The following is a 15,415-nucleotide window of genomic DNA, read 5'->3' as shown; positions in this document are numbered from 1 at the left end:
AGGTAAGAAAAATTTAAGTGATATTTGATCTAAGAGGTAGAGATGAGAAGGGAGTTTCAGCCTTGAGTTTTAAAGAGCTTATTTTTCTTAAAGACAGAATTCAAATTGATTTTGATCTTGCTTAACTGTGGAAGGGATTAATTTCTTATATACCACAAAAAGCAAGCCGTATTAAGGTTGTAGAATTCGTATGGTAAAAAGTAAAATGTATGATGTTTTCTTTTTCTCGTATACATGCCATATCTTAACTTCTTCTTTTAAGACCAACAGAACTTTTTAGGAGCTGCAATACTCAGTCAGACCAGGGAGCCATGAATGACATGAAGCTATGGGAAAAAGGGAGTATTAAGATGCCATTTATAAATATTCCTGTGCTTGATATTAAAAAATGCCAACCAGAAATGTGGAAGGCAATTGCCTGCTCACTGCAAATTAAACCTTGCCACAGCAAATCTAGAGGAAGTATTATCTGCAAGTAAGTACTGTGGGGGGAAAAAACACAGTTTAGAGGTTATGCTAAGGATTTTAATGAGAACTAAAAAGCTGTTGTAGGACTGTGACTTACATTAGAAAAACATGGCAAGGCAAACACAGAAGGAATACGAGCTTACGAAGTTGCCGTTGCTTGAATCTCCTTCACTGTAAATGAAAGATGCTTGCCTGTTAATGAGATGGATGTATATGCTTCCATTGTAAACCTGATTTATTGTTCAGGTTTTTTTGGCTCTCTACGGTGTCTATAAAACCTTTCCTCTTTTTCGGTTTTGGGACCTACTGGTGATTTTCAGCTGACAGAAAGGTCTGAAAAAAATTGAAGTTTATTTTTAAAAAAAATATATTTTGAAAGTAGGTGATTGGGTAGAGAAGAGACCAGTTAATAGTACAGGTAGTGAGACAGAGTTCAACCCATATTAGACATTAGTAAATCAAGGAACTGCTTGGTCTTGAAAGATACATGCATATGGTGCCATAGAAAATAAAGATCACCAGGCCCAAAATAGAGAAAGAGTAGTATAAGCGATAGTTCCTTTCTTTGTGTCACAAATTTGTTCCTCCCCCTGTATGTAAAATGTAGCATTTGCATATATATATATATATATATATATATATATAAAATATATATATATATATATGAACACTCTATGGTGAGGCAGAAGGGGAAAGTTGTGGATTCAGGGAAGGGAAGAATGTGGAAAGAAATCTTTTTCATACAAGACATTTTTTCTTCAAGTAGTGTTCTTGAACTTCTGTTTCTATATTTATCTGAAGATCAGATTGTGTGGAAATACTGAAGAAATGTGGAGATCATAATAAATTCCCTGAAGGCCACTCAGCTGAAAGTATTTGTGAGCTCTTATCTCCAACAGATGACTTGGAGAACTGTATCCCTTTGGATACGTACCTGAGTAAGTATCAACATACCTATGCAACAAAATTAGAAACCAAGATACTTTGAGTGCTTATCATTGCTTTTAGTAACTTTCATTATTTCTTTTAAAGAAAATTGTATTGAATTTGAGACATTTTATGTAGCGTATTAGAGAAAATTGGATTTTTCAAATTGCCATAGCTCATTACATTTATTCCTTCTTGTATTGGCTGTATATGGCAAGGTTGCTTTGGTAGCAGTGGAGGCTGCAGGGGCTGTATGGGAAGGTGTCAGGGACTGCACTGTGCCAGACACAGCCAGCTTGGTAGTGGGCCCATTATAGGCCAAAGCTGAGCCACTTAGCAAAGTTTGTGGTGCCTCTGTGAAAACATATTTAAGAAAGGGCAAAAAGTGCCAGACGGGTGGAGGAGAAGCGAACAGGAAGAGTGAGAAACAACAGAGGTAGCAGCAAGATCAGAGGAGCAGGAGGAGAGGAGGGGCTCCATGGCAGAGCAGATATGCACAAGGGAGCCTGTGGAGGACCCCATGCCACAGCAGGGGGGTATACCCTGAAGGAGGCTGCAGCCCGTGGAGAGCCCGTGCTGGAGCAGAGGAAAGATGTGACAAGGAATGAGTGGCAGAGAGAAACTGCTGCGTGTTGACCATAGTCACCATCATCCCCCACTTCCCAATCCCCACTGCATCACTTGGGGCAGGGAAATCTGGAGTGAAGGTGAGCCTGGGAAAGGGAGGAAGAAAGAAGTTGCTTTAATACTTCCCTTTTTGTTCCCGTTACCTGAATCTGTAATTAGATACTTATTTTAATTGGCAATAAATTTAGTTAATTTTCCCCAAGTCAAGTCAGTTTTGCCCATGATGGTAATTCTTACACAATCTCCCTGTCTTCATCTCAACCCATGAGCTTTTCTGTTCCTGTTCTACCTATTTTCTGTCCCCATCCTGTTTGGGGTGGGGGGACTGGGTGGAAGTTTGGCTGTTACCCAATGATTTTTACCTACTTGAAAATAGACTAGTTAATCTTACTTTAAGAAAACTCTGTTCTTCAAGAAGTCATCTTATATGCCAAAGAAGTACTATAATAATAAAACCACTAGCACTATTTACAGGACAAAAGCTGGATCATGCTTGGGAGGACCGATCTCAAATAAATGTCACTTAAACAATAGCATGATTTAGAGTACAACTTATTGATGTACAAAATTACACTTTTGCCTGATGCATAAACTCTGTTCTTTAACTGTGCAATTAAAATAACCAAAAACCAAATTAACCCTTGGGGCAATAGAACATGAGCTTAGGAGGTATGTGGAAGAATGAAGTTTTTATGATTCTATTTTCTTTTAGCATGTCTTATCCCTCAGTGTGGAACACAACTGTATTAGTAAAATTTCATCGTAGTTCTAGATTTCATTTAAGTATGTCTTCTTACATTATTTTCCAAATCTGCTCTACCCTGTTACTACTTCCTCTTGCATATTTATCTCTGTAAGATTTAGACCTTTTTAGCTTTATAGGATTTATCTGGTTTAGACCTTTTTCTAAATTAAATTTTGGTATTTCTTTCTCAGAATCCCAGGAACTTTGAAAATAGTAAAATTTTAGTCAGTAAGAGCTGCAACTGAAAGTATGCCTCAACAAATAAGTTGTTCCCAGAAAGACAATGTATTGAAGCTTTGGGTGCTTCTTTCCATTTAGCTGCTGCTTTTCCGTGTTTTCTTCCATTTCGTTAATCTTGTAACAGGAGAACATTACTAGTGAGTTAAAGAAAAAAACAAAAACAAAAGTTTATCAATGATAGCCAACTTCGTTAAACATCAAATGTACTTTAAACCTCCCGTTTGTTAATCATTGACTATGGGACTTCTCTTGATTAAGCTGCCAGTCATCGTCAGTTTGTATTTTTGTCATATGGAGAAAATTTTTGGGGAAACAAGGTAGAGGAAATATATTCTGCTTGTGAAGAATCATCTGGGTCATTATTTCCAGGACTGAGGACTAAACTTTTGAAATAAGTTAACTACTTTGTCATGTCAAGCTTCTACTTCTGTAGTTAAAAAAATAAAAAATATTTTGCAGAATTGCCAAAAACATGATTTTACTGAATGTAAGAAATGCCATGCTTCACTCAAGAAAAATAAACCTCATTTAAATCAATATAGATGCTGTATATTCTCTTTGCAGGCCCAAGTTCTTTAGGTAACATTGTAGAAGATGTTACACATCCATGTAATCCAAATCCATGTGCAGCTAATCAGTTATGTGAAGTAAATAGAAAAGGATGTCAGTCTGGAGAACTGTGTCTTCCATATTTGTGTGTGCCAGGTAAGGGCTTTTGGACTTCTGTTTACCTGAATTTTGCTGATAAACTTCAGTATGTTACTGAAATTTTGTTGAACCTTTTAAAGTGAATTGCTGATATCCCAAAAGAACTATTATCGCAATTATCTTTTGTTTTCAAAAGCTGTAGCCTACCTTCTAGCTCTTTCCGTTTCTCCATGTGGTTCTATTTTTACTGTCCACTGAAACACAGCGTCTTATTAGAAGGTATATTACTTATTTTGCCTCAGAAGAAATAAATGTTCACACATAGTCTCTAAGCAGCCTGCCTGCTATTTAAAATTACAAGCGTGCGATACTGCAAATACAGTGAAGCTCACTGCTTCTGCAGACACTTGACATGCATTGCCCTGTATTTCCATACATTATTAGCCATATCCGCATTATTTTCCTTACTGGTGAAATAAATGGACATTATGTCTTGCCTTGAAATTAACGAAAATCAGGCTGTTGGTCTTTGAAGGACATTTTGAGAGCTCTGAGAATCTGATCAAATGCAGGGTGCCCTGGGACGTACATTTCCATTGGCAGCAATTCCAGTGTTGTATTAAAATTCAAGATGGTATCTTATATGGAATTGTCCCAAATCCTTCTTCACAGGTCAACTTCTCAAAATCTCTCCAGCAGCTCACGGGTAACTAGTTCCAGTCTGAGTGAATTAATACACAAACTTTTTCTTAAGAGCTTCACTGTTGCTGCTTCACTGGATTCAGAGTGCCCACCCAGGTTTAGGGCTTGGGAAGAAAGTGACATGGCACATAATTTGACTCTTCTTTCTTCTCTCTACTACTTGAGCTTGCAGCACTGATGCAGCATCTCTGCATTTCATCTTTAAGGACTGACGGTGCTATGAGTTCATTGACTGGAGAAAAAGGCAGAACCGCAAGGGCGGATTAGCTCTGTGTCTCTCCCAAATCTGTATGTAGACTTGTAGTTTGGAGGAAAAAGACGCTGACTTTGGGGAACAACAAAAATATGAATAATGGACCTTGTGCTGCCTTGTCCTTCCACGGGACCCATGGTACCATTTCTCATTAAAGATGATGTCTGGAGATGCAGCAGTACACAGCTGACTGCATTTCTGCTGCTGCTCCATTGAGTGATACTTTTAATGTAGGTGCACCTCACTACAAAGGCATTCATGGTCATTTGGGAATGGGTTTTTTAGAACATAGGTGTTGTCTAACTTCTGCACCATAAGTAAATGTGAGCTGACTGGGGAGAGAGCCTCACGTAGAATGAATTTCAGCTATCTAACTTTGAAACGGCAGGCTTGGATGGTGTTGATAACAAGGGTCAAATCTACAAAAGGAGGTGAGAGACTATGATGTCCAGCTTCTACAGCCCCCTTCAATTGTTCTGCCTTAGACACCAGTAGTGCTTGCCACAATTTTTCCCCTTCCTTTAAAGGAAAAGGTATCATTCAGTGACTTGAAGGATCACCTGTGGTTCTTGAAGCAAAGAGGAAAGCTTGCATTTGGTGACTGCTTGAACGCATATGTTGAGAGAGACTGAATTGAGTGAGAGCAATGCTGTTTTTTAAACTGAATTGCATGGAGCAGCCTCCTTTCTAGAGGAAGTGATAGGGAACATTGCCACAACTGTCTCACATCAGTTCCCTGAGGCTCTTTTGTTCCAGCAGTTCTGTGGCTGATCAGCAGTTTCTCCAGTGATTTTTAATTACAAAGAGGAAAACTGAGTTTGGCTTCACTCATACATCTGCTACACTTGTGCTCTTCTAAAAGTGAGGATAGACTTCAGCTCATTCTTTTTGCGAGCCTAGGGTCATTGTTTTGGTTACGTTTCTATGACCCTTGCAAAATATTTTTGTTTTTCTGAAAAGCTGAGCATTATTACTATAGAGGTTGTATTGTCTTCACTTGCTGCAAAAGTCATTCAAAGTGATCTGAAAACAAGCTCACCCAGAGCTTTTGAAGAGACAGTTTACCTCCTGTAAAGGTTGGAAGGTGACTTTTATGTTTGAATTCAGTCTTTTTATTGGTTGCAAATTTCGGGAGATTTGTTGCAGTTCATCACTTTTAGGGTAATTTTAATTACTATTTCTTTTATTATTGTTTCCTTGCAATTTTTAAAACCATTTTTCTTCTTTTCCATTCTTTTTTTTTTTTAAATCCAGTTTTCCTGCTTTTTCTCCCTTTCTCCTCTCTTCACGTCTACCTATAAGAGTCCTTCAGTGTTCACATAAGTAGGAAAGGAAGACACAACAAAATATGTGAGAGAGAGGAAATGACTGGGTTGGCTTGTGAGACCCTTTAATTCAGTTTGTGTATTGGAGAGAGTGAAGCGTATGTGGTATTTGTTAGATCACATGTGTTTCATACTACTACAGAACTGTGGAAAATGAGATTACTTGAGAATTGTTGGAATTACCAGCTCTTTCTCTGAAGTGAAATTTCTACAGGTACTTCAGAACATTGTCTCAAGCACATATCTTCTATTTATGCTACTTGCTGCCTCTAGGAAATGAGTGAATCTGTCTAAAGGGCAAGAGCAAGGTTGTTTTAGGAACACCTTAGCTTTTTCACAAGTCGAAGAGTTGTAGGTTTTTATGGTAGTGACACTTGCCGAAGTATTTACTAAATATGAGCTAAAATTTCTCCTTATATATAGGTTGCAAACTGGGAGAAGCCTCAGATTTTATTGTCCGTCAAGGTACACTGATTCAGGTTCCATCCTCAGCTGGTGATGTTGGGTGTTACAAGATTTGTACCTGTGGACACAGTGGATTGCTAGAAAACTGCATGGAAATGCGTTGTGTTGACCTCCAAAAATCATGCATTGTTGGAGGACAAAGAAAAAGTAAGTATTAGAACAGTAATTATATCTTTATACAGCACCTGTTCCTTAAGTAATGAATTTTGAGGGACATATGAAGACCCAAAGGATCTGAATGCAGAGTTTATCAGAAAATACAAAAGTTTTAATGTTTTCATCCCTATATATAATTCTTGTTTAATTCTTATATATGCTGGAGGGTTCCATTATTTAAATCAATACTGAACTGTGTCTGTCTCAACCAATGAAAGTCCTGTGTGAAGCGTGTTCTTAGTGCACCATTTTTCAACCAAAAGGTCACTGACTTGCCTCACATCCCTCGTATATTATGGTACTTGATAAGAGGTAGCTTCCTTTCTGGTAGAACTTGCTGGTGGGAGCTCTGAGGACTGAGGAGGGACAAAGTTCTGAGGGGAGCCAGTAGGCAGCAGGGATGAAGCAACAACAGCAAAACAAACTGATCTGCGTTAAGCATGCTGTAGTTCTGAGGTTTAAGCGCAGTATAACTAACTATAAACAGCTGCCCATTTCCTGGATTCCAACTTTGCGGGTACTCTTAGTCTACTTTTAACAGCATTGGATATCCAGTGACCAACAGAGGTGTCTGGGGAAGAGTATGAGAAAAGGCAGAGGATTTAATCATACTTTCCATGAATATTCTACCAGGATCTGTTCTGTACTTCAAACCACAGACCTCTTGAGCAGGGGGTGGTTTCTTTACTAGCCCCAAATGGTTTTGGAGTTCTTGGTTTTCGTTGGGTTGGGTTTTTTTCTTCCATGGATTTTAAATATGGGTTAAAAAAAAAGTCAGAAACTTTCCTCATGCGCTATAACCTCTGGCAGGAAGTTCCACATGTTAAGATATGTGTGCCCAAAACCCTTTTTTTTTTTTTTTTTTGGCAGTTTGCAAGGGATTTCTTTTAATTTGAACCTTGATAGTTTGTTTCATCTGGTTCCTCTTAGTTCATGAGATTCATCCTAGTTCTTGTACTGAAAAAGCTGATGAATGATAGTTGTGTATTTGCCTCCTCTTTCAGACCTCTGTCATACTCCTCTCAGCTTTCTGGGTTTTTCTCCAAGGCAGTTTCTATTCTGTTTAATCATTCCTTATATGAAAGGAAGGTTGTATGCTTTTTGATCATATTTATTATGCTACTGTGTACCTTTTTCTAGTTCTTACATTTTCTTTTGAAATGGGAACTGGAACTTCATGCACCACTCACAATCAAGTGCCCAATCAAGTGTATGTAATAGCAAAATGATTTTCCTTTCATAATTATTCTGAACATTATCTTTTTTTGGCTACTCATTCTATTGAGGTCATGCTTTCACAGAGCTGTCTATTGTAACATTTTCTTGCAGTTCTTCATTATTTGGTCCTTTGTACCTTAATGTTATTGATAGACTTTGTTATGTAAATACTTGCATTTGTTTTTTGGATCACATATAAGTATGTTGAACAGAACAGCCACTGCATAGATCATGGAGACTCCTCCAGTGACCTCCCTTCATTGTCCGTTTATTCTGTTTCACAGTTATTTATCCTTTTTTCTTAAAAGCCTATGTTAAAGAGCTATTAAATGTCTGTCGAATACTGAAATGTATCAACCTGATTTTCTGTTGTCCACATGCTTATGGATTCCTTCAGATAATACTAAAAGATTTGTTTTGTGACTTGCACAAAAACTGTGATTCCTTCCCCCAATGTATCATATTTAGGTATGTGTCCACTGGTGCAAACTTTTATACTTTTACGACATTCGTGTTGCACAAAATGAAGCTTACCTATCTTTATTATCCACAGAACCCTTTTAAAAAAATGTATGTATTTTAGCCACTTGCATTGGTATCCAAACCCTGGGGCAGTTTAAAGCAAGAGGTTATAAATAAGTTTGCTTATATTAGCAAGTATTTCACACCTGAGTTCATTTGATGTTTTTTGGTGAATGTTTCTGGTCTTGCAGTGTTGTTAGCATTTGTCTGTCCAAGAGCTGCTTCTGAGGCAGGTTCTCTAACACATTGCCTGTGAAGAAGGTACTCAGCTTAGACTTTTAACCTCCTCTGCAGGGAACAGGGATGCAATAAAATATTTTACTTTGTTGTTGTTGTTGTTGTTGACTTATCTTCTGAGATAAGTGGTTCTTTTGTGTATTGATCAGGTGTTCACTGTATGGTCCTCCCTCCTACCACAAACCTAGCTGTAAAAGTTGCATAAAACCAGTTTTATCAAAATAGTTGTTGATGTCTGAATTAGTAGCGAACAAAACCAGTAATCACTGGATGTATTCCCCGTAGCCACATGCTGCTAACATGGCCAGCCACACTGATCAACACAGACAGAAATTAGTGCTATTATTGGCACCCCCATAAACACACATAGCATTAACACAATCATGAACAGCACATATGGCCCAAACCTGTTCCTGCTCTGCTGCTGATCAGAAATGAAGCCCACTAATGAAATAGATGCACACAGAATAGAGTTCTGTCCAGTAGCAGGCCCTAGATGCACAGTTTCTCTGCCAGCTGCCCCCCAGATGCCAGTCTCCCAGAGCTGGTGGCATCTGGACCCATGAGCTCCCATGGTTAGTGTTTCCACTCCAGTGGCTGGCACACAGACCTCTTATCCTACTTATTGATTCATCCAGCTTAAAGTTTTTTAGCATTCACACACATATGCAGAGTAGGAAGCACATACACGCAAAGAAGGTAAAGATAGGATTGATTAAAAATATATTCTAGATTGTGGTGATCAAGTGCAGGGTTCAGTCAGAGAAGTGTACTGACCAGCCACCTGTCTACGCTTCACCATTCCCTTTTTCCCCTTTTCCCTCTGCTTTCCCACACATCTTCCTGCTTAATCCATCGTAATTCCTCCTTTTCCTCATCTTTGGTCCTTCCACTAACCATCTCATAATGAGTTTTGCACAATCCCAAAATTGTCTTTCTCCATTCTGGAGAGGGAGTTTCTTTTACTGAGCGATGTTGATAGGTTTCACATCAAGGACAATGGTTTAAAAAAAGTGTTTAAAAGAGGGTTCTGCTAATGTGTACAAACATGTTAGAAACAAATACCTGTCGTAGACTGTCCGCTGCACTTGGATTTCTTTGAAACATTCATAGCCTGCAATTAAGTATCACAAGGTGGCCTATGCATTTCAGAAAAAAATTTATTGAATTTTTAATGAAATAAATATTAAATAAGAATTATAGTTTAACATATTAATCAACGGGGCTAACACATGCTTAAAAATGAAGATGTAAGCAGATACATTCTCATAACAAAGGCATATTGAACACTGTGGTTCTTTAAAGTCTTCCTCAGCATGCTGGATCTCGACCTCATGCTGATTTCCTTCTGCCAGGTAACTGTAAGATGAACAGCTTTTTATTTTAACAATAAAAGAATGCTAACTATCTCTTTCTTGACTTAGGTTTAAATTATTAATTTTCTGAAATAACTTTACTGTTACTGTTCAGAGATTAAATTGGCATGGGTAACGAGCATTAATTGGGTTCTACCTCATCTGACAGTCAAAGTAGTTGAAAAAGAGTTGACAAATGATGCTTCTTAAAAGACGATACTGATTTATTTTCAGTTTTATTCATTGCTTGAGAGCTTTAATGGTGTATTTTTGTTGTGCAAACCGGCACTGTGTTCTTTGGAAAAAGAAAACAAAAAGCTACTACTATGATAGGGAAAATCTTACAAAATGTCTTGAATATAAAATGGAGTCTGTGCTGGGCTGTAACCCATCTGAAGGTGATGTCTTTGAATTAGTTGGCAAGCAAGCGCTTTTCTGCTAGTGAACAGTTACATATTTCAGCACTGGACATTGTTTAGTGTCTGTATATCAGCCCTTTTAAAATACTGTCAGACTGAAGTCCAAGCATAATTAAAGCAAGTCAAAGATACCTAATAAGTCAAAATAACCAAGTCACTTTTTTTTTATCATGTAATAAGAAAGAGTTATTTTCACATTAAGTACATCTTAAGAAGCAAGGCACTTACTGTAGTTACATTTGTCACAAACATGATTTTCTGATTGTGAACCAAACCCTGAAATCATGAAAGAGTAGGTAATTGGGATATTTGTTTCTCTTAAAAGATACCAAGCAGATCTAAATAATCAATTGTACAATTATTTTCATCATTCAGGGAAGTCTGCCTGTAATGTTCCATGCATTTACAGCTTGTAATGTATTTTTTATTTGTTCGTCCAAAGAGGGTAACAGTCAGCCAAACACACTTAAAACTTATTTTGTATTGCCAAATTTGTACTATTTGTTCATGGAAGCAGAACACTGAAAACATTTTAACCTTAATGATATATTTGATGGGCAGTTATAGAAAGTATCTGGTGAAAGTAGATGTTTTTAAAATACAGTCATTAGCAAATATATTATTTAAATGGCAGCTGAAACCTTTTATGGACCATTCTGTCCAAAGAAACTTGCACTTTTTCAGATTATTGGTGAAAATAATCACAGAAATGTCTGAAGTTTTATTTGTGTTTTATGTTTGCACAGTGTACAGCTATCATTTGTTGTGGTAACTGTAGCAACAATATGTGTAGCTGGTAGGTATTTGGTATTGAGTAAGTGCAGTCCATAAAAAAAAAAAAGGAAACAAACAAACCCCCACAAAACCAAAAGCAGACAGCTTCCGCTCTTGTGCCATAATTACTCATGAAGTGCCTGTGGTGATTAAGACTCTAGGCATTATGTAATAAAAGATAGAAATTACTAAATTCCAAATTCATTAGATGATATCTTGAAAACAACTAAAAATTTATGGTCACCATATGAACTTTTTGTAGTTACTGTATTTAATTGGTTTATATGTCAGTTGCAAAAAGCTAGGGTTTAGTCATGAAATCTGAACTGTGGTTTTTAAAACCATTCTCTGTACAACCCTGAATGCTTTATCTGATGCTGGGCGTTTTTGTGTTGTGAATTGACTCTGGTTATGAAATGACTACTGATGAAGAGGAGAGTTTGCTGTGTGCACTCTTTGACAGTGAAAGCCAGTAGTCTTGCAGAATTTTCAAGTGGATCCTAAGTCAGTTACTCTTTACTCTGAAGAATCACCTAAGACATCCTGTGTTTGGCATTACCTTCAAATCTTGGAAACTTTTCTGATTCACTGCTGACAAATTCCTTCTTCCTTGGGTAGTTCTGTGGTTTAAACGGAGCTTTCTGTGCTACAGAGGCTTTCTCTTCCAACCCCTCTTGTTCTCCCATCATTTGCCTAGGAGTACCTCTTCCAAATTGCTCAAATGCTGACGATTTCCCTTGTGCCCCTGTAATATTTTTCAAAAATTCTAATCCTTAATCTCAACCCTTTGAAAAGAGATAATTGCCTTATTTTTGTAAGGCACAGTTACTCTTATGTTTTCCTGAAGAGCTGTGTATTTGTTCGTAGTCTTTAATAACTGACCTGGTTATGGGTACATTGGCTGTCATCAACATGAATTGATTTTACATAAAATTTGCAGCACAGTGTAGGGCAGTCATAAGGACAGTTCGCAAAACTGAACTGGAATTGCTAAATTGAAGAAAAAATCCCGAAGTTTGCAGTTTGATTCTTCGATTCAGGTGTGAAAAAGTTACTGACGTATAAAATGCAAAAATTAGGCAGCTTGCTCCCTTCTTAAAAAGCAGCTGTGATGGTGTCAGTTGCATTATTAAGGGCTCCTTTCTGAAAGCCAGTGGGCGAATGTACACCTCTGTATTTGTGTGTTTCTCATGCTGAATCTAGGTCTGGGTTTCTGTTCAGCTTTGCTACAATCTTTCTTGTTCCCTGCTGTGGACAAAGCTGCATTGTAACTTCTATGGCTGGTTGAGGCTGAAGTTATTACTATAATGGCTGTTGCAAAACAATGAAGACTGGAATGAAGCATTGACACTTTTTACCTCTTGACAAAAAGTACACACAAAAGAAAGAAATGAGCACTACAGAGGAGTTTTGCATTGTGTATGAGACTATGGCTGAAAGTTTAGCAGTCTTATGTAAAATTAATTTAGGAGAAGAATGCGTCTTTACAAAATGTTTACCTTTAAAAATATGGAGCTTGCTAGCTAGAATTTATAAAAGTACTATGTACTATGCTGCTTCTGTTTTCTGAGGCTATGTCTTTTTGCAGCTTTAAATTGTTCTTAAAAAGAAAACCTATCTTATACAGACTTTGAAAGGATAAAGTGCTTGCTTCCTTGTTTAACTAATTAATCAAAAACACATGTGAACAGACTTCTTTAAGTGAATAAACAAAACTTGAAATCTAACAAAAGATAGACATTTCAATGGGAAAAGAAACTGAATGAGGGAAATTAGAGGAACCATTAATATTGAACGTGTAATATCTATGTAATACATATGAGTATATAGTCTTCTGGTATATTTGCATTAATTGTATGCATTTATCTAATTTCTTTTATTTTAAGGCCATGGAACATCCTTTAATATAGATTGTAATGTCTGTTCATGTTTTGCTGGAAACTTGATATGTTCTACGCGTCAGTGTCTAACTGAGCATAGTTCAGAAGATGAACGTCGGAAGTTTACAGGTAACCTTCCAAACTATGGAAACTGTAGGCTTTGTATTCTTAGTGAGGATTAGCTTCTAAATTTTGTTTACAGTATTAATGGAAAATACCTGATAATTTGTTATTAATATATTCTTTTAATTATTTATTTTTCTCATGTCCAACCTGCACTTTAGAAAAAACACATACCTTTAAAAAAAAAAAAATCAGTACTGAAAAATAAAACCTCAGGTGATATGTAAAAGTAGGCAGAGACGGGGTAATGCCACTGGGGACAAGAGATAAGGAGTTTGGGGAAAAAATGGAGAAAGGTGAGTAGAATTAGCAAGGAGGCAGGGCACAAACTTCCCTTCCTACGACTTATAAGTGCATATGTGCTACAGCGTGGCTAAGCTACGGGAGGGAGGAAGTGGCTGAAGATATGGCACATCTTTGCATTTGCTGGAAGGCAAAGATACCTTACTGACCCCTTGTTTATCTTCTGTCATAGAAAATAAGTGTGCACCAAATTCCTGTTATATGTGTTGCTTTTACAGGTTTACCATGTAACTGTGTAGATCAGTTTGTACCAGTATGTGGTCAAAATGGACGCACCTATCCAAGTGCATGTATAGCTCGTTGTGTTGGGCTCCAGGACAATCAATTTGAATTTGGATCATGCATTTCCAAGGATCCTTGTAACCCTAACCCTTGTAATAAAAATCAGAGGTAAAAGCAGAATATGTTTTTAAGCTTTTCTTTGGCATCATCTACTCGTGAAGCAGGTCTACTTTTTCTTTGTGTGTTGTATATTGTAGTAACATTCTACTTTTGGGATACTCCAATAAAAATAGCTGTTTGAAGTAGCTACTTTTTATTTATCATAGTAATGGACTGTAATAACTGCCAGTTCTTGGTTCTGTTTATGTAGTGCTATATTGTTTAAAGTCATTATGCAGATCTCAGTTTTAGCGATAAAAGAGAACTGATGTATACTTTCAAAAATGGGAGAATCGAATTTTGTTGAAATAGCAGTAAGTATCATTTTACTGCTTTGTTTCACACCTTCCTCTAGTAGTTAAACTCACACCTGAATTCAAGACTTGGATTCAGTCTTGCTTATTCCGTCAATAATCTGTGCTTTTTATCTCTAAAACAGGAAGATATCGATCACTCTGGAAGACTTGGGTTTCTCTTAATTAGATTGGTATCTTGTGAAAACCATGTCTGTACAATCTCTGTTTTTTCCATGTCAGAAAAAAACAAAATCTGTATAGACGAACATATTAAAACAAAAATATGCTCTGTACTAGTGTCAGGAGAAAAGAAAACCTGACCTTTCTTACAGAAATCAAAGTCTGTGGCTCATAATAGTGGTCTCTGCCTTCAATTTTCTCAGTGTTGTGCAATACTGCAGTCTCCTTTGAATTTGTACATTTTTCTATTTTGAAAGAAAGCCACCATAAGAAGTTGTGTAATACTGTGCTTTCATGAAAACTGATTATAGCAATTTTATTTTTTTCCTTTTTCTGCACTTTAAATGCCTTGATGCAGAAAACTGCAGACTAAACACTGTAGGTTTGTAGCTGCAATACTTGTTATGGTGTTGAAAACTGGAATTTTAAAGCTGCATTGTGGATGTACACTTTTTTACCTTTTATATTTTTAATTTGGAAAGTATAGAGAGGTTTTCAATTTTACAGAATAACCATTTTGCTTAGAAGCTCAACTTTCAGTAAAGGGCTGTACAGAGTACATTTTTCTGGGTCAGTTTGATAATGTCACGTAAACTAAACATGCTCATTTTAAAACATCTCTGAAGTGATTAGAATCTATTTAAGATCTTACATTCCACTTGTGAAGTGTTTAAATCTCAGAATTTCTAAGTCTTCCCTAATAGAAAAGGAAAATGTGTAATGCATAGGACCGCAGCACTCGGAGAGAATAAGGATGTATTGTACCTAATCCAGCGGTAGCATTGTAGTCACCTATAGGAGGAGGAGATTGTTCAAAAAGCCATTTGGCCTTTCATCAGTCTATTCATCAAACTCTGTTGGCTGGCATTTCTCTAGCAGAGGGATGTCTTGCAGCATATATGGAAAATCTTTTGCAGATAAGACCATGGAAAGTACATATTTAACATAAAGGGGAAAGAATTTCTGCTGTTTATTGCTCTCTACTTCTTATCTGAAGGTTTGAAAGGGATGACATGCCAAAAAAGGAAATTGTGTTAATACTAGATTTTTCCATTTGTTTGCAGTCATCCTCAAGATTGGATGTGGTATAATATACTGAACCTACAAAGCTAGAAACCAATTAGATATTTGTAACTGAAACCATATAATCTTGCGAGTCTTGTTCTCACTA

The 15,415-nt window shown here is 37.0% G+C and overlaps 1 protein-coding gene across 7 annotated transcripts in view; it reads left to right on the top strand.

The window, feature by feature from the left end:
- The window catches only part of RECK (reversion inducing cysteine rich protein with kazal motifs), a 69,484-nt gene that overhangs the window by 42,872 nt on the left and 11,197 nt on the right, over positions 1-15,415 (top strand). For all 7 annotated transcript variants that reach the window (XM_087765614.1, XM_087765634.1, XM_087765624.1 and 4 more), the window contains 6 exons: positions 263-475; positions 1,270-1,406; positions 3,572-3,712; positions 6,359-6,547; positions 12,968-13,090; positions 13,606-13,777. In XM_087765614.1, the coding sequence (XP_087621740.1) occupies positions 263-475; positions 1,270-1,406; positions 3,572-3,712; positions 6,359-6,547; positions 12,968-13,090; positions 13,606-13,777 (975 nt within the window). The remainder of the gene's footprint in view (positions 1-262; positions 476-1,269; positions 1,407-3,571; positions 3,713-6,358; positions 6,548-12,967; positions 13,091-13,605; positions 13,778-15,415) is intronic.

Source organism: Nipponia nippon, unplaced genomic scaffold (assembly GCF_047370975.1).
Source record: "Nipponia nippon isolate SJK-2023a ecotype South Korea unplaced genomic scaffold, ASM4737097v1 scaffold_1, whole genome shotgun sequence".
Classification (NCBI taxonomy): Eukaryota; Metazoa; Chordata; class Aves; order Pelecaniformes; family Threskiornithidae; genus Nipponia; species Nipponia nippon.
Note: the sequence above shows the minus strand (reverse complement) of the source record. Positions and strands in the feature narration are given on the sequence as shown.